This window comes from Bombina bombina, chromosome 3 (assembly GCF_027579735.1).
Source record: "Bombina bombina isolate aBomBom1 chromosome 3, aBomBom1.pri, whole genome shotgun sequence".
Classification (NCBI taxonomy): domain Eukaryota; kingdom Metazoa; phylum Chordata; class Amphibia; order Anura; family Bombinatoridae; genus Bombina; species Bombina bombina.
This window is the reverse complement of record NC_069501.1, coordinates 372494826-372517588: the sequence shown is the minus strand read 5'-3', so window position 1 is coordinate 372517588 and position 22763 is coordinate 372494826. Positions and strand designations below refer to the sequence as shown.

General features: G+C 41.5%; 1 protein-coding gene across 1 annotated transcript in view; it reads right to left on the bottom strand.

Moving 5' to 3' along the window:
* NME7 (NME/NM23 family member 7) overlaps nt 1–22763 on the bottom strand; it is a 682167-nt gene that overhangs the window by 127631 nt on the left and 531773 nt on the right. Inside the window, exon 10 of the mRNA XM_053706509.1 lies at nt 15723–15824. Coding sequence (XP_053562484.1) covers nt 15723–15824 — 102 coding nt within the window. The remainder of the gene's footprint in view (nt 1–15722; nt 15825–22763) is intronic.

Sequence of the window (22763 nt, the reverse complement as noted above, 5' to 3'; positions counted from 1 at the left end):
GGCGAATCCGGAATTCTTAGCCGTTAGTTTAGTCAAATGAACAATGGCATCAGAAACAAATGAGTTAGCTAGCTTAAGTGTTCTAAGCTTGTCAATGATTTCAGTCAATGGAGCTGTATGGATGGCCTCTTCCAGGGCCTCAAACCAGAATGCCGCCGCAGCAGTGACAGGCGCAATGCATGCAAGGGGCTGTAAAATAAAACCTTGTTGAATAAACATTTTCTTAAGGTAACCCTCTAATTTTTTATCCATTGGATCTGAAAAAGCACAACTGTCCTCAACCGGGATAGTGGTACGCTTTGCTAAAATAGAAACGGCTCCCTCCACCTTAGGGACTGTCTGCCATAAGTCCCGTGTAGTGGCGTCTATGGGAAACATTTTTCTAAATATAGGAGGGGGGGAAAACGGCACACCAGGTCTATCCCACTCCTTACTAATAATTTCAGTAAACCTTTTAGGTATTGGAAAAACATCAGTACACACCGGCACTGCATAGTATTTATCCAGTCTACACAATTTCTCTGGCACTGCAATAGTGTCACAGTCATTCAGAGCAGCTAACACCTCCCCAAGCAATACACGGAGGTTCTCAAGCTTAAATTTAAAATTAGAAATCTCTGAATCAGGTTTCCCCGAGTCAGAGATGTCACCCACAGACTGAAGCTCTCCGTCCTCAGGTTCTGCATATTGTGACGCAGTATCAGACATGGCTCTTACAGCATCTACGCGCTCTGTATCTCATCTAACCCCAGAGCTATCGCACTTGCCTCTTAATTCAGGCAATCTGGCTAATACCGCTGACAGGGTATTATCCATGATCGCAGCCATGTCCTGCAAAGTAATCGCTATGGGCGTCCCTGATGTACTTGGCGCCATATTAGCGTGCGTCCCTTGAGCGGGAGGCAAAGGGTCCGACACGTGGGGAGAGTTAGTCAGCATAACTTCCCCCTCGACAGAACCCTCTGGTGACAATTCTTTTATAGATAAAGACTGATCTTTACTGTTTAAGGTGAAATCAATACATTTAGTACACATTCTCCTATGGGGCTCCACCATGGCTTTTAAACATAATGAACAAGTAGTTTCCTCTATGTCAGACATGTTTGCACAGACTAGCAATGAGACTAGCAAGCTTGGAAAACACTTTGCATCAAGTTAAACAAGCAATATAAAAAAACGTTACTGTGCCTTTAAGAAAAACAAATTTTGTCAAAATTTGAAATAACAGTGAAAAAAGCCAGTTACACTAACAAAATTTTTACAGTGTATGTAACAAGTTAGCAGAGCATTGCACTCACTTGCACAAGGATGATTAACCCCTTAATACCAAAAACGGAATAATAAATGAAAAAAACGTTTTTAAAACTAGTCACAACAACTGCCACAGGTCTACTGTGGTTGTTACCCTCCTCAAACACGACTTTTGAAGCCTTTTGAACCCTTCAGAGATGTCCTGTATCATGCAGAGGGAAGCTGAGTGTCTCTGTCTGTAATTTTAGCAGTGCAGAAAAACGCTAAAATAGGCCCCTCCCACTCATATTACAACAGTGGAAAGCCTCAGGAAACTGTTTCTAGGCAAAAATCAAGCCAGCCATGTGGAAAAAAACTAGGCCCCAATAAGTTTTATCACCAAGCATATATAAAAACGATTAAACATGCCAGCAAACGTTTTATATTGCACTTTTATAAGAGTATGTATCTCTGGTAATAAGCCTGATACCAGTCACTATTAATTCACTGTATTTAGGCTTAACTTACATTAATCCGGTATCAGCAGCATTTTTCTAGCAAATTCCATCCCTAGAAATATGTTAACTGCACATACCTTATTGCAGGATAACCTGCACGCCATTCCCCCTCTGAAGTTACCTCACTCCTCAGAATATGTGAGAACGGCAGTGGATCTTAGTTACTTCTGCTAAGATCATAGAAACTGCAGGCAGATTCTTCTTCTAATGCTGCCTGAGATAAAATAGTACACTCCGGTACCATTTAAAAATAATAAACTTTTGATTGAAGTTAAAAAACTAACTATAATACACCACTCTCCTCTTACTACCTCCATCTTTGTTGAGAGTTGCAAGAGAATGACTGGATATGGCAGTGAGGGGAGGAGCTATATAGCAGCTCTGCTGTGGGTGATCCTCTTGCAACTTCCTGTTGGGAAGGAGAATATCCCATAAGTAATGGATGATCCGTGGACTGGATACACTTAACAAGAGAAATATGCTTATTGTTAACATCTTGAAGGCAGGTATCCTTAGTAGCAAAGAGAGGCTGCTTCTTGGGTGGTAACTAGCCATAGAACAAGCTATTATGCTATTGTTCGTTCTCTCTTTTTATTTATCCTTAGGATTTTGTTTAGGGTTTTCGAGTCTAAGATGGTCTGAAAGTTCCTTCCTTCTAAAGAGTAAAAACCTTGGCCCAGTTCTGAGACAGGTACAGGGACAATCACTGCCATGCCCTCCAGGTCCTGGACACATTAGATAAAGGCAGCTACTTTTGCAGGATTTCTGGTCAAAGCAAGGAGCCATAGCTGGATTTGAATTTCACCCCTCAGCTTTCAAGCCAATTTAGCTAGCCCCTAAACCATTGGTACGTTTTCCAAAGAGGATCCAGGTCTGCTGTTAATTAAGAGGACTCTGATTCTGAAAGAAGAAAAACTTCCAATCTATTGAAGTACAAAAGGAATAAATCCAGACATCCAGACTGTTTCTTCCTGATGAATTCTAAAAAAAATGTAAACTTCTGTATAAAAATAATACAGAGTTTATAAATCTGTACATGAATTAAGTATCAATGTGTACTATACACATAATCAAAGGAAGTTCTCAAAACAGCCTTATCCGATAAATAAGGAGGATCAGAATAAAGTGCTGACAATTCACTCTTCTAGCAGATGAAATAGCCAAAATAAATAAAGCTTTCTAGGAAATAAGCTTGATATCCATATTATGCATAGGTTCAAAAGGAGGAGACTGCAAAACTTTTAGAACCAAGTTAAGATTTCAAGGAGGAGAAATAGGTTTGATTAAGGCTTTATTCTAGATAAAGCCTGAACAAAACTATGCACATCAGGAATATTAGCAAATTTTCTGTGAAAAAAATCTTGAGACAGACAATATTTTCTTAAAGGAAGAGGCCAGGGCTGATAACTGGACATCTGAACCAGATCTGCAAACCAAACTCTTTGAGGCCATTTCGGAGCAATTAGAATCACTGATGCATTCTCTTGCCTGATATTGCCTATAACTCTGGATAACAGAACCAAAGGAGGAAACAAATAGGCTAGCTGAAACGACCAAAACATTCTCAGAGCATCTGTCTCCAGAACCCTTGGATCCCTTAACATGGAGAAATACTGAGGAAGTTTGTTGTTTAATTTGGAAGCCATGAGATATAGCTCTGGTAGGCCCCAAAGATCTACAATCTAACTGAATACATCTGGATAAAGAGACCATTCCCCTGGATGGATTGTCTGACGACTGACAAAATCTGCTTCTCTTGTCCACTCCTAGAACATGAACAGCAGATATATAACAATGATGGATCTCTGCCCAATCCAGAATTTTCTGAACTTCCTGCAACGCCAAGGAAATCCTAGTTCCCCCCCTGGTGATTGATATAAGTCACAGCTGTAACATTGGCTGACTGAAATTGAAGGAAAGATTCCGAATTGCTCGGACTTCCAAAATATTTACTGGCAAACTGGCCTACTAGGGTACCCAAACTCCTTGAGCCAGACGCAAACCCTATACAGCACCCCAGCCACACAGACTTGCATCTGTCAAAATTACAGTCAACAGAGGATGAGCAAAGCTTGCTCCCTGACAAATGTGCTGGGGAACTAACAACCATGAGAGAGATTGTCCTTCAAGAGAACCCAGGAAGATAATTTGTGATAACTGGGAGTGATCCCTGTTCCACTGATTTAGCATGCAAAGCTGAAGAGGCCTCATATGAAGCCAAGCAAAATGTGTTAACTTTGAAATGTTTGTCTCTGTTAGAGACAATCTCATGGAGACAGAATCTATTTGAAATCCCAAAAGTCACCTATGTATGAGAAATCAAATAACTTTTTGGCAAATTTATATTCCAACCATGAAGCTGAAGAAATGTCAACATTTGGTTGACATGAGATTCTGCCAAAAGTATAGATGAAGCTTGAACCAAGATATTGTCCAAATAGGTAAAAACAGAAATCCCCCGAGACCTTATTAATGAAATCAAGGCACCCAGAACTTTTGTAAAGATTCTTGGTGCAGTGGCCAGACCGAATAGAGGAACCACAAACATACAAAGGCAAACCTCAGAAACCTGTGATGATCCAAATGAATTGGAACATACAAAAAGGCATCCTTTAAGACTATGGTTGACACATAGTGACCTTGATGAATAAAAGGAAAGAAAGTCCTGATGCTTTCCATTTTGAAAGTTGGAATCTTGCCAAATTTGTTCAAAATCTTTAAATCTAGAACAAGCTGAAAAGTTCCCTCTTTCTTGGGAAGTATGAAGAGATTTGAGTAAAACCCCTTCCCCTGCTGTAAAGGAGGAAGTGGGACTAAATATTCTAGATCTGAAACACAGCAAAGAAAAGCCTGAGCTTTCACTGTGTTCCTTGGCACCATTGAAAGAAAAATTCTGTCTCTGGGAGGCTTTGAATTGAAGCCTATTAGATACCCTGCAGAGACAATTTTCAGAGCTCAAGGGTCTGGAACTGAGCAAAAAAATGCATCCTGAAAATGCATCAACCTGCCCCCTCTACCAGAGATACTAGACTGGGGGCCGCACCTTCATGCTGACTTAGAAGTAGGGGTGGAATTCTTGGACTTGTGCCAATTGGCAGCAGGCCTCCAGGGCTTACCTGAGCTGCTTTGATTTGGAGAAGAGGCAGCTGATTTTTTTCTCCTTACTCTTGCCACCAGTGACTGCTGAAATGATATTGTCTAGTTCAGTTCCAAAAAGTCTATTACCTTGAAAGGAATATAAAGTAATTTATTATTAGAAGCTGCATTAGCAGACCAAGACTTAAGCCATAAAGCACATCTGGCAACACCAGAAAGACACAAATTCTTAGAGCTAATTCTAATAATATCAAGAATAGCATCACCCACAAAAGCATTAGCGCATTTAAGTATCTCTAAAAGCTCTAGGAAGTTATCTCTATCAGACTAATCCAGAACCTGAGCAGACTCAGAGAGATTCTCTAACCATTTAGATATAGCAGCTGATACATCAGCAATAGCAACAAAAGGATTAAAAATATAACCAGATTTTCTTAAAGAGGAATCAAGCAATAGCACCCAGAGTGTTTACAAAGGAGCTTGGAGCTCTTAAGTCCAATCTCAAGGAATCTCTGTTTCTTCAGCTGCACAGTGCATTAATGTGATCCTTGAAACGCTCAGGCTGTTATTACCCGGAGCATGTATACGGCAGTGAATCACTCCGCCAAATGATTTCAAATGCCACAAATTTGACAGACAGCTTTGTGCCCCCTAGTGGTTCTTATTGCTAGACCTATGAGTCTATAAATAAGTGCCACTAGGGGGTGCAAAAAGCTTTAGACAGTCACATTTTGTGGCTGCCTAGCCATGCTGTCTGTCATATTTTTGCATCTTCACTTTTCCCAATACATTTTTGGATCTTATTGAACACCAGTAGCTTGTATCTTTTTGTGGCATTTGGAATCTCTGTTACCTACTTGGACAATCTTATGGTTCAGGCCCCCTCTTTTTACCTGGCTCTCACACTCAAATGGTTCTTCAGTCACAGAAAATAAAATATTCAAAAGAGCTCCTTAACTCCTCAGACTTGTGTGTCTTTTTTGGGGTTCAGAGTTGATTTAGCGACTTTGCATAGACCAGTATAGACTAAAGCTTCAACCTTCTTTAGCTAAATCCGTTCAGTTGAACGGTGCATGGAAGTTGTTTGTCATGATGGCTTGCTTAGAAGCAAATCAATTTGCCAGATTTAATCTTCGGACCCTCTAATTGCAGATTTTGCATTATTGCAATGGGGACCACAAGGATCTGTCTCAAAAGATCCTGTTAAATCACAGAACAAGAAAGTCCCTAACTTAGCGAAGCAGCAATACTTGGTTCAAGGAGGCTAATTTCTTCAGTCATTGTCCATAGTAATTTCCACAGATGCCAGCCTGTTAGGTTGGGGCATAGTCTGGGGGCTCGGAGAGTGCAGGTAGTTGCTCTCCTCAGGAGGCGAGACTACACATGTAGCAATGCTGTGAGAATAAACTTTTAAATATCCTGAGCACACCCAAGCTGGATTTGCCTCATTAATGCTGTATAGAACTAACTCTTTGATTAACCTCTGGTTTAGGGCAATTTTTTACACCTCGGTTTAGTCATTGTTCTGGTGTTTTTTTGTTTTTTTTACCTGCACCATGCAATATTAGCTGTCACATGTGGTAAATAGTGTTATGAGAAGCCAAGTAAGTCACATGCAATCTGCTATAATTTAATTTAGAATAGGTTAACTGTACAAAAAAAACAATGCATTTTACTGTGCTCTGTTTATTTGCACTGTGAAAATGGGCACAATATATGAATTGTTTTTCCCTGTGCACTTATTTTCCCTTGGCTAGTTATACCTTCCTTCTGTGAAGCTCTGCAAAAAGCTTGAGAAAACATTATGAAGATAAATTATTTAACTTTTATCTGCAGGAAGTCTAATGACAATATTTTGTACATGTTTGCATATCAGTCCACTGACCACTGGGCATACAATATTGGTGACAATACATTTCAAATGACAGCAGGAAATCAATGTTTGTGCACAACTGTTACTGGCATATACATGCTCACTGGCTTATAAGGACAAATCATACATCTTTGTTAGTGATTTGCCTCCACAAGCCTGGCAAAAAAACATAGGTTTCTACAGAACAGAAACATAATTGTTCCCCCCCTTATTTATAAAATAATTGGTTTAATTGTCACCAGATAAATCCATGGAATGCAAGTTTTCATAGACAGTTTGAATCTTCCAGATAAATGCATGTAAAAGGACACATTAGTAAGAACGGACTCCCTTAAAACCCACACAGAAGACTTGTATACACTGTATGGAAAAAAATGTTTCTTTCCCAGCCATTATATATACTCAACCTACCATATATATATTATGTCAGTCGTGTTTCTGCTCATCTTGTAATAATGTAAACTACAACATATCCACAGGTAAACAATTATACAGGCATTTACATACTTACTTAAAAAACAGAATTTATGCTTACCTGATAAATTACTTTCTCTTACGGTGTATCCAGTCCACGGATTCATCCTTACTTGTGGGATATTCTCAATCCCTACAGGAAGTGGCAAAGAGAGCACACAGCAAAGCTGTCCATATAGCTCCCCTCAGGCTCCACCCCCCCAGTCATTCGACCGACGGTTAGGAGAAAAAGGAGAACCATAGGGTGCAGTGGTGACTGTAGCTGTTTTAAATTAAATTTGAACCTGACTTAATTGTCAGGGCGGGCCGTGGACTGGATACACCGTAAGAGAAAGTAATTTATCAGGTAAGCATAAATTCTGTTTTCTCTTACTTGGTGTATCCAGTCCACGGATTTATCCTTACTTGTGGGATACCAATACCAAAGCTTTAGGACACGGATGAAGGGAGGGAACAAGTCAGGTAACCTAAACGGAAGGCACCACTGCTTGCAAAACCTTTCTCCCAAAAATAGCCTCCGAAGAAGCAAAAGTATCGAATTTGTAAAATTTGGCGAATGTATGCAGTGAAGATCAAGTCGCTGCCTTACAAATCTGTTCAACAGAAGCCTCATTCTTGAAAGCCCATGTGGAAGCCACAGCTCTGGTGGAATGAGCTGTAATTCATTCAGGAGGCTGCTATCCAGCAGTCTCATAAGCCAATCGGATGATGCTTTTCAGCCAAAAGGAAAGAGAGGTAGCAGTCGCTTTCTGACCTCTCCTCTTACCAGAATAGACAACAAACAAGGATGATGTTTGAAATCTTTAGTTGCTTTTAAATAGAATTTTAAAGCACAAACCACGTCAAGATTGTGTAAAAGTCGTTCCTTCCTAGAAACTGGATTAGGACACAGAGAAGGAACAATGATTTCCTGGTTAATATTCTTATTAGAAACCACTTTTGGAAGAAAACCAGGTTTGGTACGCAAAACAACCTTATCTGCATGGAATACCAGATAGGGTGAATCACACTGCAAAGCAGACAATTCAGAAACTCTTCGAGCAGAAGAAATGGCTACTAAAAACGAAACTTTCCAAGATAATAACTTAATATCTATGGAATGCAAAGGTTCAAACGGAACCCCTTGAAGAACTGAAAGAACTAAATTTAGACTCCAAGGAGGAGCCACAGGCTTGTAAACAGGCTTGATTCTAACTAGGGCCTGTGCAAACACCTGAACGTCTGGTACAGCTGCCAGGTGCTTATGTAACAGGATAGACAGAGCAGATATCTGTCCCTTTAACCTCTTAAGGACATATGACGGAATTTTTCCGTCATAAAACAATTGAGCAAACTGAAAGCTGTGTCCTTAAAGGGTTAAAGAACTACCTTTCTCCAATCCTTCTTGGAGAAAAGCTAAAATCCTTGGAATCCTAACCTTACTCCAGGAGTAACCCTTGGATTCACACCAACAAAGATATTTCCGCCATATCTTATGGTAAATTTTCCTGGTGACAGGCTTCCTGGCCTGGATCAGAGTGTCTATAACTGATTCAGAGAACCCACGCTTAGCTAGAATTAAACGTTCAATCTCCAAGCAGTCAGTTGCAGAGAAACTAGATTTGGATGCTTGAAAGGACCTTGAATTAGAAGATCCTGCCTCGATGGCAGTTTCCATGGTGGGACCGATGACATGTCCACTAGGTCTGCATACCAAGTCCTGTGTGGCCATGCAGGCGCTATCAGAATTACCGAAGCCTTCTCCTGTTTGATTCTGGCTACTAGCCGAGGAAGAAGAGGAAACGGTGGAAAGACATAAGCTAGACTGAATGACCAAGGCGCTGTTAAAGCATCTATCAATGCCGCCTTGGGATCCCTGGATCTGGATCCGTAAAGGGGAAGTTTGGAGTTCTGACGGGATGCCATCAGATCCAATTCTGGAATGCCCCATAGCTGGGTCAGCTAAACAAAAACCTCCGGGTGGAGTTCCCACTCCCCCGGATGAAAAGTCTGACGACTTAGAAAATCCGCCTCCCAGTTGTCTACCCCTGGGATGTGGATTGCAGATAGATGGCAGGAGTGATCCTCCGCCCATTTGATGATCTTGGATACTTCCTTCATCGCTAGGGAACTCTTTGTTCCTCCCTGATGATTGATGTACGCTACAGTCGTGATGTTGTCCGACTGAAATCTGATGAATTTGGCCTCCGCTAGTTGAGGCCACGCCTGGAGCATATTGAATATCGCTCTCAGCTCCAAAATGTTTATTGGGAGAAGAAATTCTTCCCGAGACCATAGACCCTGAGCCTTCAGGGAGTTCCAGACCGCACCCCAGCCTAACAGACTGGCATCGGTCGTGACAATGATCCACTCCGGTCTGCGGAAACTCATTCCCTGAGATAGGTGATCTTGAGACAACCACCAGAGAAGAGAGTCTCTGGTTTTCTGATCCATTTGTATTTGAGGAGACAAATCTGCGTAATCCCCATTCCACTGTTTGAGCATGCACAGTCGCAGTGGTCTGAGATGAATTCGTGCAAAAGGGACTAAGTCCATTGCCACAACCATTAAACCAATTACCTCCATGCACTGAGCCACAGAAGGCCGAGGAATGGAATGAAGAGCTCGGCAAGTATTCAACAGTTTTGACTTCCTGACCTCTGTCAGAAAGATTTTCATTTCTACCGAGTCTATTAGTGTTCCCAGGAAGGGAACTCTTGTGAGCGGGGACAGAGAACTTTTTTCTACGTTCACCTTCCACCCGTGAGACCTTAGAAAGGCCAGAACAATGTCCGTATGAGCCTTGGCTCTGTGGAAAGATGACGCCTGTATTAATATGTCGTCTAGGTAAGGTGCTACTGCAATGCCCCGCGGTCTTAGCACCGCTAGAAGGGACCCTAGCACCTTTGTGAAAATTCTGGGAGCGGTGGCCAACCCGAAAGGAAGGGCCACGAACTGGTAATGTTTGTCCAGAAAGGTGAACCTTAGGAACTGATGGTGATCTTTGTGGATAGGAATATGTAGATATGCATCCTTTAGATCCACGGTAGTCATATATTGACCTTCCTGGATCATCGGCAAGATTGTCCGAATGGTTTCCATCTTGAAAGACGGAACTCTGAGGAATTTGTTTAGAATTTTTAGATCCAGGATTGGCCTGAAAGTTCCTTCCTTTTTGGGAACTACGAACAGGTTTGAGTAAAAGCCCAGTCCTTGTTCTGCAATTGGAACTGGGTGTATTACTCCCATTTTTAGGAGATCTTCTACACAGCGTAAGAACGCCTGTTTCTTTGTTTGGTCTGAAGACAAACGAGAAATGTGGAACCTTCCCTTTGGGGGAGAATCCTTGAATTCTAGAAGGTACCCCTGAGCAACTATTTCTAATGCCCAGGGATCCGGAACGTCTCTTGCCCAAGCCTGAGCAAAGAGAGAAAGTCTGCCCCCTGCCAGATCCGATCCCGGATCGGGGGCTACCCCTTCATGCTGTCTTGGTAGCAGGAGCAGGCTTCTTGGCCTGTTTACCCTTATTCCAGCCCTGCAATGGTTTCCAGGTTGCTTTGGGCTGGGAAGCGTTATCTTGCTTTGCGGCAGCAGAGGTTGCAGCAGGTCCGCTCCTGAAGTTGCGAAAGGAGCAAAATTAGCCTTGTTTTTGGCCTTAAACGGCCTATCTTGTGGAAGGTTAGAAATAAAAAAGAGGGCGCCACATAGCGTGATATTGTTGGATCTAAGTCAGAGTGAATACAATCAAAAGGCTTACCGAAAGGATATGCACCGTACTATGACCGGTGCTATCAGTTAGCACACTGGTGGGTCAATGGTATACTGCGTCTGGACCAAGGCAGGTGAATCTCTGTGTGGCTCTGATAGAGGTGAACAAACTTCTTGTGAAGAGTTGTATTGCAGGCTGCAGTAAAAGTCAAGGAGGGAAAGGGAAGGGGGTGGGAAGGGGGGGAGGGAAAGGGAAGGGGGTGGGAAGGGGGAAAAATCGTGATGGGAGGAAAAAGATGGAGAAAAGCTACTAGGATATTAATTGATGGGAAACTATTGGTCCGTCTGATTTAATTGAAAGCTGCTAGGTCTAAGTTGGCGTTTAAACCTTCAGGAAACAGTGTTTTCAACTTGAAAATCCAAAAGGTTTCCCGTTGTCTGAGTTTATTAATTCTATTGTAATCTGATGACTTGGGGATGAAATCTATAGGAATGTATTTGGAAATATGAGGGTTGCCCTGATGCTTTGTTAGACAATAGGTAGGGACACTATGTTTAACTTTCATTTTCTTGCAATTTTTACAGTTACGATAGTGTTCCCCCCACCTTGTTTTGACCTTCCTAGAGGTGCGGCCTACATATTGCAGGCCGCACACACACTCTAACAGGTATACAACAAAAGAGGTGTTGCAATTATAAAAACCCTGGATGGGAAACGTATCTCCAGTAGTATGAGACTTGAAAAGTTTTGTGCCAGATTTGATGTATTGACAAGAGCTACATCCAGTTTTTCCACATTTATATACTCCCTGTAAACCAAAAATGCCTTTCTTGAGTTTAGTAATGTCTTTGGATTGTTGTTGAGTGTGTTTGATTATTTTGCTCGGTGCTAATCTATTTCTTAGGGTTGGGGCTCTCCTGTAGTGGAAGGGCATGGCCTTTGCCCCCAGTAATATCTGAAATAATTTCTTTCAGCTCTGGGCCGAATAGGGTTTTCCCCTTGAAGGGAATATTTAACAGTTTCGTTTTGGACGACACATCCGCCGACCACGATTTGAGCCAAAGCGCTCTTCGCGCCATGATGGCAAAACCTGAGTTTTTCGCCGCTAGTTTAGCTAATTGGAGAGCGGCATCAGTGATAAAAGAATTAGCCAGCTTTAGAGCATGAATTCTATCCATGACCTCATCGTATGAAGTCTCCCTCTGGAGCGACTCCTCCAGGGCCTCGAACCAAAAAGCAGCTGCAGTAGTTACCGGAATAATGCAGGCAATTGGTTGAAGCAGAAAACCTTGCTGAACAAAACTTTTCTTCAGCAATCCTTCCAATTTTTTATCCATAGGATCTTTGAAAGCACAACTGTCCTCTATTGGTATAGTTGTACGCTTAGCAAGTGTTGAAACAGCCCCCTCTACCTTAGGGACCGTCTGCCACGCGTCCCGCCTGGGGTCGTTTATGGGGAACATTTTCTTAAAGATAGGGGGGGAACAAAGGGTACACCTGGTCTCTCCCACTCCCTAGTCACAATATCCGCCGCCCTCTTTGGGATCGGGAATGCCTCAGTGTATACGGGGACCTCTAAAAACCTGTCCATCTTACACAATTTTTCTGGGACCACCATGGGGTCACAATCATCCAGCGTAGCTAAAACCTCCTTAAGCAGGACGCGGAGGTGTTCCAGCTTAAATTTAAACGCTAAGGAATCTGACTCTGCCCGTTGAGAAACTTTTCCTGTATCAGAAATTTGTCCCTCAGACAGACCGTCCCTCACTGCTACTTCTGAGTTTTGTGAGGGTACTACAGATAAATCATCCAAAGCTTCTGATTGCTCATTCTCTGTATTTAATACTGAGCTATCGCGCTTTTTTGGAAAAACTGGCAGTTTGGATAAAAATGCTGCAAGGGAATTATCCATTACTGCTGCTAATTTTTGTAAAGTAATAGGGGCCAATGCGCTAGAGGTACTAGGCATCGCTTGCGCGGGCGTAACTGGTGTCGACACATGGGGAGAGGAAGAAGGACTATCCTCATTACCCTCTGTTAAAGAATCATCTTGGGCTACATTTTTAAGTGTCACTAGATAGTCTTTAAAATGCTTAGATGTTTTAGCACACTTTACACATAAATGCAATGGGGGTACCGCCATGGCTTTTAAACATAAAGAACAAGGTCTATCTGAAGTCTCAGACATGTTTGCAGACTTAGACAGCACTACAATACAGAAAAAAATCACTTTTTGAAAAAACATTACTGTGTCTTTAAATAATAAAAAGCACACATTTTTTTACCAAGTCACCAAAAAACAACCGATCTTTATGAAATTTTCACCACATGATCCTAATGCTTTGAAATGATTGCACACAAATTTTCAAATCAATTAAACCCTTATTGCCCAAACCGGAGCAAATTGAAGTAAACAACCGGTTTAACACACTACAGCACGGTGCCACAGTCTTTTCTGTGGCCCTACCTTCTTTTAGGGTTATTTGTAGAAGAAAAATAAGCCTCCCTGATGTCCTCCTGCACTCTCAGGACTCTACACGTCAAGCTGCATGAAGCTGTCTTGTAAATCAACTGCGCAACTGAGGCGCGAAAATGAGGCCCCCTCCCTCTTCAGTTCAGAGTTATGGGGCCTTCCTGAGTCAGACTAGGCGTCTAATAATATGCCAGGCGTAATAAAAAACCCAAAAGTGTTTCCAACGTTTCAAACAGTTGAACAAATATAAGATTCCACTAATAAAGTAATCGATTTAGCCCATCACAGTGTCTACCAGTATTTAAGCCCTTAACTGAAGCCATCCTTCTATACTGCGTCTCAGAAAATGGCTTACCTTCCCTCATGGGGATTTCTGTCAGTCTTCTAGCATTACCAGGTCTTGTTAGAAAAAAATGACTGAGCATACCTTAAGCAGTTAAGCCTGCAAACTGTTCCCCCCAACTGAAGTTCTCCGGTACTCAACAGTCCTGTGTGGGAACAGCAATGGATTTTAGTTACAACATGCTAAAATCTTTTTCCTCTCAGCAGAAATCTTTATCACTTTCTGCCTCAGAGTAAATAGTACAAACCGGCACTATTTTAAAATAACAAACTCTTGATTGAAGAAATAAAAACTACAAATCTAACACCACAAACTCTTTACCCTCCCGTGGAGATGCTACTTGTTAGAGCAACAAAGAGAATGACTGGGGGGGGGGGGGGCGGAGCCTGAGGGGAGCTATATGGACAAGCTTCTGAAGCGTGATCATCGAACAATCAAGCGTTTCATTCAAAATAGTCACCAGGGTCGCAAGAAGCGTGTGGAAAAACCAAGGGGCAAAATAACTGCCCATGAACTGAGAAAAGTCAAGCGTGCAGCTGCCAAGATGCCAATTGCCACCAGTTTGGCCATATTTCAGAGCTGCAACATCACTGGAGTGCCCAAAAGCACAAGGTGTGCAATACTCAGAGACATGGCCAAGGTAAGAAAGGCTGAAAGACGACCACCACTGAACAAGACACACAAGCTGAAACGTCAAGACTGGGCCAAGAAATATGTCAAGACTGATTTTTCTAAGGTTTTATGGACTGATGAAATGAGAGTGAGTCTTGATGGGCCAGATGGATGGGCCCGTGGCTGGATTGGTAAAGGGCAGAGAGCTCCAGTCCGACTCAGACGCCAGCAAGGTGGAGGTGGAGTACTGGTTTGGGCTGGTATCATCAAAGATGAGCTTGTGGGGCCTTTTCGGGTTGAGGATGGAGTCAAGCTCAACTCCCAGTCCTACTGCCAGTTTCTGGAAGACACCTTCTTCAAGCAGTGGTACAGGAAGAAGTCTGCATCCTTCAAGAAAAACATGATTTTCATGCAGGACAATGCTCCATCACACGCGTCCAAGTACTCCACAGCGTGGCTGGCAAGAAAGGGTATAAAAGAAGAAAATCTAATGACATGGCCTCCTTGTTCACCTGATCTGAACCCCATTGAGAACCTGTGGTCCATCATCAAATGTGAGATTTACAAGGAGGGAAAACAGTACACCTCTCTGAACAGTGTCTGGGAGGCTGTGGTTGCTGCTGCACGCAATGTTGATGGTGAACAGATCAAAACACTGACCATGGATGAGTGTCCTTGCAAAGAAAGGTGGCTATATTGGTCACTGATTTGTTTTTGTTTTGTTTTTGAATGTCAGAAATGTATATTTGTGAATGTTGAGATGTTATATTGGTTTCACTGGTAAAAATAAATAATTGAAATGGGTATATATTTGTTTTTTGTTAAGTTGCCTAATAATTATGCACAGTAATAGTCACCTGCACACACAGATATCCCCCTAAAATAGCTAAAACTAAAAACAAACTAAAAACTACTTCCAAAAATATTCAGCTTTGATATTAATGAGTTTTTTGGGTTCATTGAGAACATGGTTGTTGTTCAATAATAAAATTAATCCTCAAAAATACAACTTGCCTAATAATTCTGCACTCCCTGTATAATCTCTCTCCTACACCCCACTAGGAGATTTATTTTTCTTGACGCCTCCTGTTTACATAATTTCTTTCTATAGAGAATACTGCAGTAATCATATTTGCAACATAGGTGGAGGTTTCAACAAGATAAAACTAATATTTCAAATGACAAAATAAAGGCAAAGGAGCTGTTACAAACAATTTAGTACACTCCAGTAGGTAAAATGAACTACTAGAAACACATTAAAGGGAACGTTTATAGTACAACATCCCTTTAATGTTTATCAAAAAGACTACGCATTTCATAAAATAAATATAATCTACAAGAGCTATACTCATATTGTTTTCCCATGATTTATATTGTAATTCTAAAAAGATTCAGAACAAGGACAGATTACTTACAGGATCTGCAGGTCCACAGAATTCCCTAAAGCGCTTCGGAACATCAGTGCCTCTTATTTCCAAAGCAAGACAAGGACCAGAACATAATTCAACCAGCATATCCTGTAAGAAATGAATGCATATTAATAAATTAAAGCTATACTCAAGCCAAGTGATTCCTTGGTAATGAGTTGATATTAGGGCTGTGCTATATGGAAAAAGAAAATCATGATTTTATTTGATGAAATATTGAGATTTTAATTGTGATTTTATTCAAATATATTTTTAAACATACATATTGCAATCAAATGCATTTAACTGTTCAAAACTTGAAATATGTCAATTTAAAGACAAATATATGCACAGGAAAATATGCACCAAGTTACACCAAAAGTCTCCTAAAATTCTCACAAAAATCGGCAATAAAAATCTTTAAAGTTGCAAAAAACATCAAAATTACAAAAACATAAATTATGCTTACCTGATCATTTTATTTCCATCGCGGGGAGGAGAGTCCACGGCTTCATTCATTACTTGTGGGAATTAAGAACGTGGCCACCAGGAGGAGGCAAAGACACCCCAGCCAAAGGCTTAAATACCCCCCTCCCCCACTTCCCTCATCCCCCAGTCATTCTGCCAAGGGAACAAAGAACAGTAGGAGAAATATCAGGGTATAAATGGTGCCAGAAGAACAAAAACTAATTTTAGGTCCGCCCACCGAAACCACGGGCGGGAGTTGTGGACTCTCCTCCTCACGATGGAAATAAAATTATCAGGTAAGCATAATTTATGTTTTCCATCTAAAGGGGAGGAGAGTCCACGGCTTCATTCATTACTTGTGGGAACAAATACCCAAGCTCTAGAGGACACTGAATGAAAAACGGGAGGGCAAAAAGAATGCGGACCCTAATCTGACGGTGAAAACAAGAAAAAGACAGTGTATACAAGGCGCTGCAATATTGCATATGGAATATACCTATACGGGTATTCGTCCTATATTATATAAAGTGAACTGCACAAATGTACCTATGTGCATAAAACAACATTCAACAGAAGTGTCAACAAAAATGATAAATATTCACAAAGCCTGCTTATATCTGCCCCAACATATGAGACAAATATCATACACAACCAATATATGTCCGTAAGAGCAAATGTATACAAGATCCAATGTTAGTTGGTTGGGATTAATGGTGGCTGCTCCTTTAATAAAGTCCCATCACGAACTCTTAGAGGAAAACTGTAAAAACAAAAAATCAATAGGAGCGCACAAACACATCTAAGTGCAGATTATAAAACACCTTTAATAATGTAGTGCCCTACTACAAAATCACACTCACAATTTAAAAAGAATAAAACAGCATTGTAACAACAGTTATTGAAACTGCAAACCCGCTCTGGGTCTTCTCACAGGGATGTAATTGCCCAAGTCAGTGTATCAGCCAATCACAGGAAGGGGGTGTGAAACCAGCTGACCAATGAGGTGTCCTCAAACGAGTTACCGTCTTTGAAATGGTTTGAAACTGGAGGTGTGTATCGACACACGTTGTAGGTGAAGCCTGTATGACACACCCTTGTAAGTTAGCTCACTTCTCAAGTCTTTCCTGTTATGGAGGTATGAGCCCTGGGAGTCCTTGTCCACACCTGGAATGTGGATTGCTGAGAGGGAACAGATGTGGGGCCCATTCCAATATCTGAGAAACCTCCCTCATTGCTAGGAAGCTTCTCATCCCCCCTGAAGGTTGATTTAAGCCACCGATGTAATGTTGTCTGTCTGGAACCTGATGAAGCTGAACGACCCCAGAGGAGGCCATGCCTTCAGAGCATTGTAGATTGCTCGAAGTTCCAGAATATTGATCAGGAGGAGAGACTCCTCTCAAGACCACTTTCCCTGAGCCATCCTGGCACCCCAAACAGCTCCCCATCCTGCCAGACTTGAGTCCGTGGTCACAATCTCCCAGGACGGTCTCAGGAAGGATGTCCCTTGGGACAGTTGTTCCGGACGGATCCACCAAAAGAGGGAGTCCCTCGTCCGATCGTCCAGAGAAATCTGTTGGGATAGGTCTGTATGATCGCTGTTCCACTCTCAACATGCACAACTGAAGAGGTCTTAGATGGAACCTGGTGAATGGAATGACATCGATGCTGGACACTATGAGTCCGATCACCTCTATACTCTGAGCCACAGAGGGACAGGAGGACTGAAGGGCAAGACAGGTGGACGCAATCTTCCTGCGTCGCTGATCTATGAGAAATATCCTCATGAAAATAGAATCTACTATCGTTCCCAGGTACTCCCCCCTGTTGCTGGGAATCAGGGAGCACTTTCCTGAGTTTATCTTCCAACTATGAGATTGAAGCAAAAGAAGAAGGGCCCTCGAGTGATCCTCTGCAAGACTGAACGACCGCGTCTGGACTAGGATGTCGTCTAGATAGGGCACCACAGCAAAGCCTCTGGATTTGGCTACTGCAAGTAGCGCCTTCATAACCTTTGTGAAGACTCTTGGGGCTGTCGCCAGATTGAAGGGAAGGGCCACAAATTGGAAATGTTGTTCCAGAAATGCAAATCTCAGGAACCTGAAGTGATCCATGTGGATTGGCACATGAAGTTAGGCATCCTTCAAGTCTATTGTCGTCATGAACTGCCCCTCTTAAACTAGGATCAGAATAGATCTGATCGTTTCCATTTTGAACGATGGAACAGCCAGAAACTTGTTTAAACATTTTAAGTTTAGAATCGGGCGGAACGTGCCCTCCTTTTTTGGGACCACAAAAAGGTATGAATAGTACCCTAAACCCCTTTCTGCTGGGGGTACTGGTACAATAACTCAGAGAGAAGAGAGATCCCTCACACATTCTAGAAAGGCATCTCTCTTTTCTGGTCTGGAAGACAAATTTGACAGGAGGAATCTGCCCCTGGGTGAATGAGATCTGAACCCTATACCTGGGCGATAACCTCCAGAACCCAAGGGTCCTGAACGTCCTGCAACCAGGCCTCTGAGAAGAGAGATAATCTGCCCCCTACTTGGTCCGGTGACTGGTCAGGGCCGCCTCTTCATGCCGACTTTGTGTCGGCGGGCTTCTTGTTCTGCTTGGACTTATTCCAAGACTAAGCTGGCTTCCAAGTGCCCTTGGACTGATCCGCTTTTGCAGCGGGCTGCTGGCGTTGGGCCTTGTCCGCACGAAAGGGACGAAAAGTAGATCCCTTAGGCTTAGCCTTCTTATCCTGCGGTAGGAAAGCGCCCTTGCCTCCCGTAACCAGTCCAATCCTGGACCGAACAGGATCTTTCCCTGAAAGGGAAGCGATAGCAGTATAGACTTAGAGGTCATGTCCACAGACCATGACTTTAGCCACAGAGCCCTGCGGGCTAGTACGGAAAAACCTGATACCTTAGCATTCAGGCGAATAATTTGCATATTGGCATCACAAATAAAAGAATTAGCAACCCTCAAGGCCTTAATTCTATCTTGTATTTCGTCGAGGGGAGTCTCCCTCTCGACCATGTTTGACAGAGATTCGCACCAATATGTTGCAACCGCAGCTACCGCTGCTGCCGGCTGAAAAACAAACCTGTGTGTTGAAACATTTTTCATAACATGTTTTCTAACTTTTTTCCATGGGCTCTTTAAACGACGAACTATCCTCAAGAAGAATTGTCCTCCGCTTCTCGAGTGTAGAGATAGCACCATCCACCTTAGGGACAGTCTCCCATAGCTCAAGCTGAGAGTCCAGGACAGGGAACAGCTTCTTTCCCATTCATTCTTAATAATGTTAGCCATCTTAACAGGAACCGGGAAGATCTGAGGCCCCACCCTGTTCTCATATACTTTATCAAGCGTAGGAATCGAAGGTTCCTCCGATAGTTTCGGAACTTCGAGAGTAGCAAGCACTTGCTTTAGTAAAAGGTGCAATTTTTCCACCCTAAACCAAAAGTCAGGCTCCTCCGCAGTCTGAGCTATAGATGACATAGACTCCGACCCAGAAGGAACGTTCTCCGAAGAGTCGGAGTCGTCCTCGTCAGTGGATAATCTTTCCGAAATATACATTGGAGTATATGACCCCTGGGTTGGATTGCCATACTTAACCTTACGATTGCGTTTAGCAGAACGTGGTAAGGCACTAATCACCTTAGACACCGCCGTTTGCAGTTGATCCTCAAAATCTGGCGGCCAACGGATCTCTCCAGTAGGAGAAATGGTCGTACCTTGGGGCGCTGCATGTGTAATCGGAGATGAATGTTGGGAACGCACCTCACGGGACGGGGAACCCTCAGAGGTAGACGGCTCAGTAGTACTAGACATCCTATTATTTCTAGATGTCGTAACTTTATCAAGGCAAGTGGAACATAGTTGAGCAGGCAGATCTATCAGAACCTCCTTGCAATAAACACAGGTATGAGACTTTGTTTAAGAGGGAGTACCCTCTAACGCATCAGAGTCCTCCATAGCTGGCGCCTTTAATACAGACTAGATATAATATATAAAAAATGGCACCTTTATAGTCTCCAATGGCCGGACCACTCACCACCTCCTATGACCCGGGCCACAGAAATCGTTTCATCTCCGGCAACAGCCGGTCAAGCAGAGGAAGTTGAATAGGCCACACCCGGTCAGAAGGAATGCCTCGCAGGACCGCCCCTGCACTAGGGAGAAAAACGCACCAAATTGGCAGCTCAAATACTCCCGGAAATGAAACTAAAAGTCCACCCATTGCCAGAGCCTCATCTCACACATATCACAGCAAAGACACAATAAACAATATTATTTACAGAACCCCCCCCCTGTTAAATAATCCCCCTCAACAGGGATATTAACCCTTGATTCTATACAGATAAAAGGTATCACACTGTGACCCTGTCTTCTGCGTTATCATTATGTGTATAAAAAATGAAACAATCTTACCAGAATCTATGCTGTGGAACAGGAACACGGCCTCTCAAGTGTGACAGTGTAGTAGCATCGCTCCTGACATGGACTTGAGTGTAGAAAGCAGGCAGCGAAACTCGTCAACGCTGATTGCTTATGGAGCTGTTAAAATAAGTCGGGATGGTTTCGGAGAAAGACTCTCCCTGCATCTCCGGACTCTAACTTTCGTCCAAGCTCTCACTGAGAGGCTGACAGGACTACTTAAAACTCCAGTGTGTGTGTGTATGTTGTGCATGCATTGGAGCCCTTTGCAGTTAATTATATGAAAACATGTAAAAACATTTATGCAATATTCATATTTAATAAAGTGTTATACTGTGTATTTTATGTAAATATTTCACATTCCAATGTTCTACACATAGCAGAATATGTTCTAAGTATTTATAAATATATATTCCTATATAAATCTGTATATTGGAAACCAATATCGGACTGGAAAAACATCCACTGACTTAGATTTGGGTTTAAAAATAATATCCAGTTGCTTAGTAGACTTATATCCCTGCTTTTAGACAAAAGAGAACAAACAAAAATTGATAATAGATGTAAATTAGAAAGTTGTCTAAAATTCCATGCCCTATCTGAATCATGAAATTTATTTTGATATCTTCACAGTTTTGACTGTTTTAATCAATTTTCTGTTGTTATAATAATACAAATATAATAATAATCAAAATAAGGTAACAATATTGCATTTAATTTAAGGACACCTAATAAATTGTATCCAATAGTGCAATAAACTAACATCATTTCCAGACTTAAATTGCAGGATAAAATAAATAATAAATGTATACTACAAAGTTATTGTATGGAACAGAATTAAACAGTTTATATCAACGTGTTTACTGTCCCTTTAGCTGACTTTTGTTGTTATCACAGACTCTTGGAAGAGTTGTTCACATGTTTTTCAAATTCAGATCAATTCCAGTCTTTAGGAAATCTGTGTTCTCACACTATTTTCTAATGACTGAGAAACCCTGTTAAATACTGCATTGAAAATCTTCATCAATGGTATTCTGTCAGCAAGAGAACTATTTAGTGGATATACACAAAAAATCACCACAATGTGTAATTATATAATTGTGCCTACCTTAAACAGCCATTATAGTGATAAAATGTAATGCTCTAATTCTTTAGATTGCCACAAAGTAAAGTCTTCTCAGACACACAAGCAATTAAACTGATGCAATCACCACAATACATTATCACCACAACTGCATGCATGCTATCTTAAAGGGACAGTCTACTACAGAATTGTTATTGTTTAAAAAGATAGATAATCCCTTTATTACCCAGTTTTGCATAACCAACACGGTTATATTAATATATGTTTTACCTCTGTGATTACCTTGTATCTAAGCCTCTGCAGACTGCCCCCTTATTTCAGATCTTTTGACAGACTTGCATTTTAGTTCATCAGTGCTGACTCATAAATAACTCAATGGAAGTGAGCACAATATTATCTATATGGCACACATGAACTAGCACTGTCTAGTAGCGAAAAACTGTCAAAATGCACTATAGATTAGCATATGAGTCTACCTAGGTTTAGCTTTCAACAAAGAATATCAAAAGTACAATGCAAATTTGAAGATAAAAGTAAATAGGAAAGTTGATTAAAATTGCATGCTCTATCAAAATCATGAAAGTTTAATTTTGATTAAACTGTCCCGTTAGGCAAACATAAACAAAAATCCATGCTACACCCTGTTGATTCTATAGTGTCCACTTTTCTGGTCTACTAACTAACAATTATAAAATAAATGGTTTGGGTTACGCTTTACAGCACTTTACAACATTTTTTGACAGAATTGAAAGGATATTACAACTCAGAATTTCAGAAATATTTCTAATTGGTGTATTGTAAACTCCTTTTTATGTTAATTGTTGTAAATGTTTCTTTTTAATTAGAAAATGTAGATTATCATCCCAATACCCGGCTCAGCAGTTTACATTACAGTTGGCTATTGCAAAGGAAAACAAATGTACATTTTCAAATTGCATTCTAATTTGAATATCAGTAAACTTACATGAGCCTTCATTATCTTTTCAAGGATCATCTAATTAGTCCTTAAATACTTTAACTATTTTTTCTTAATGGCCCTGTAATGACTAAAGACAGTACTGGGGTGACTT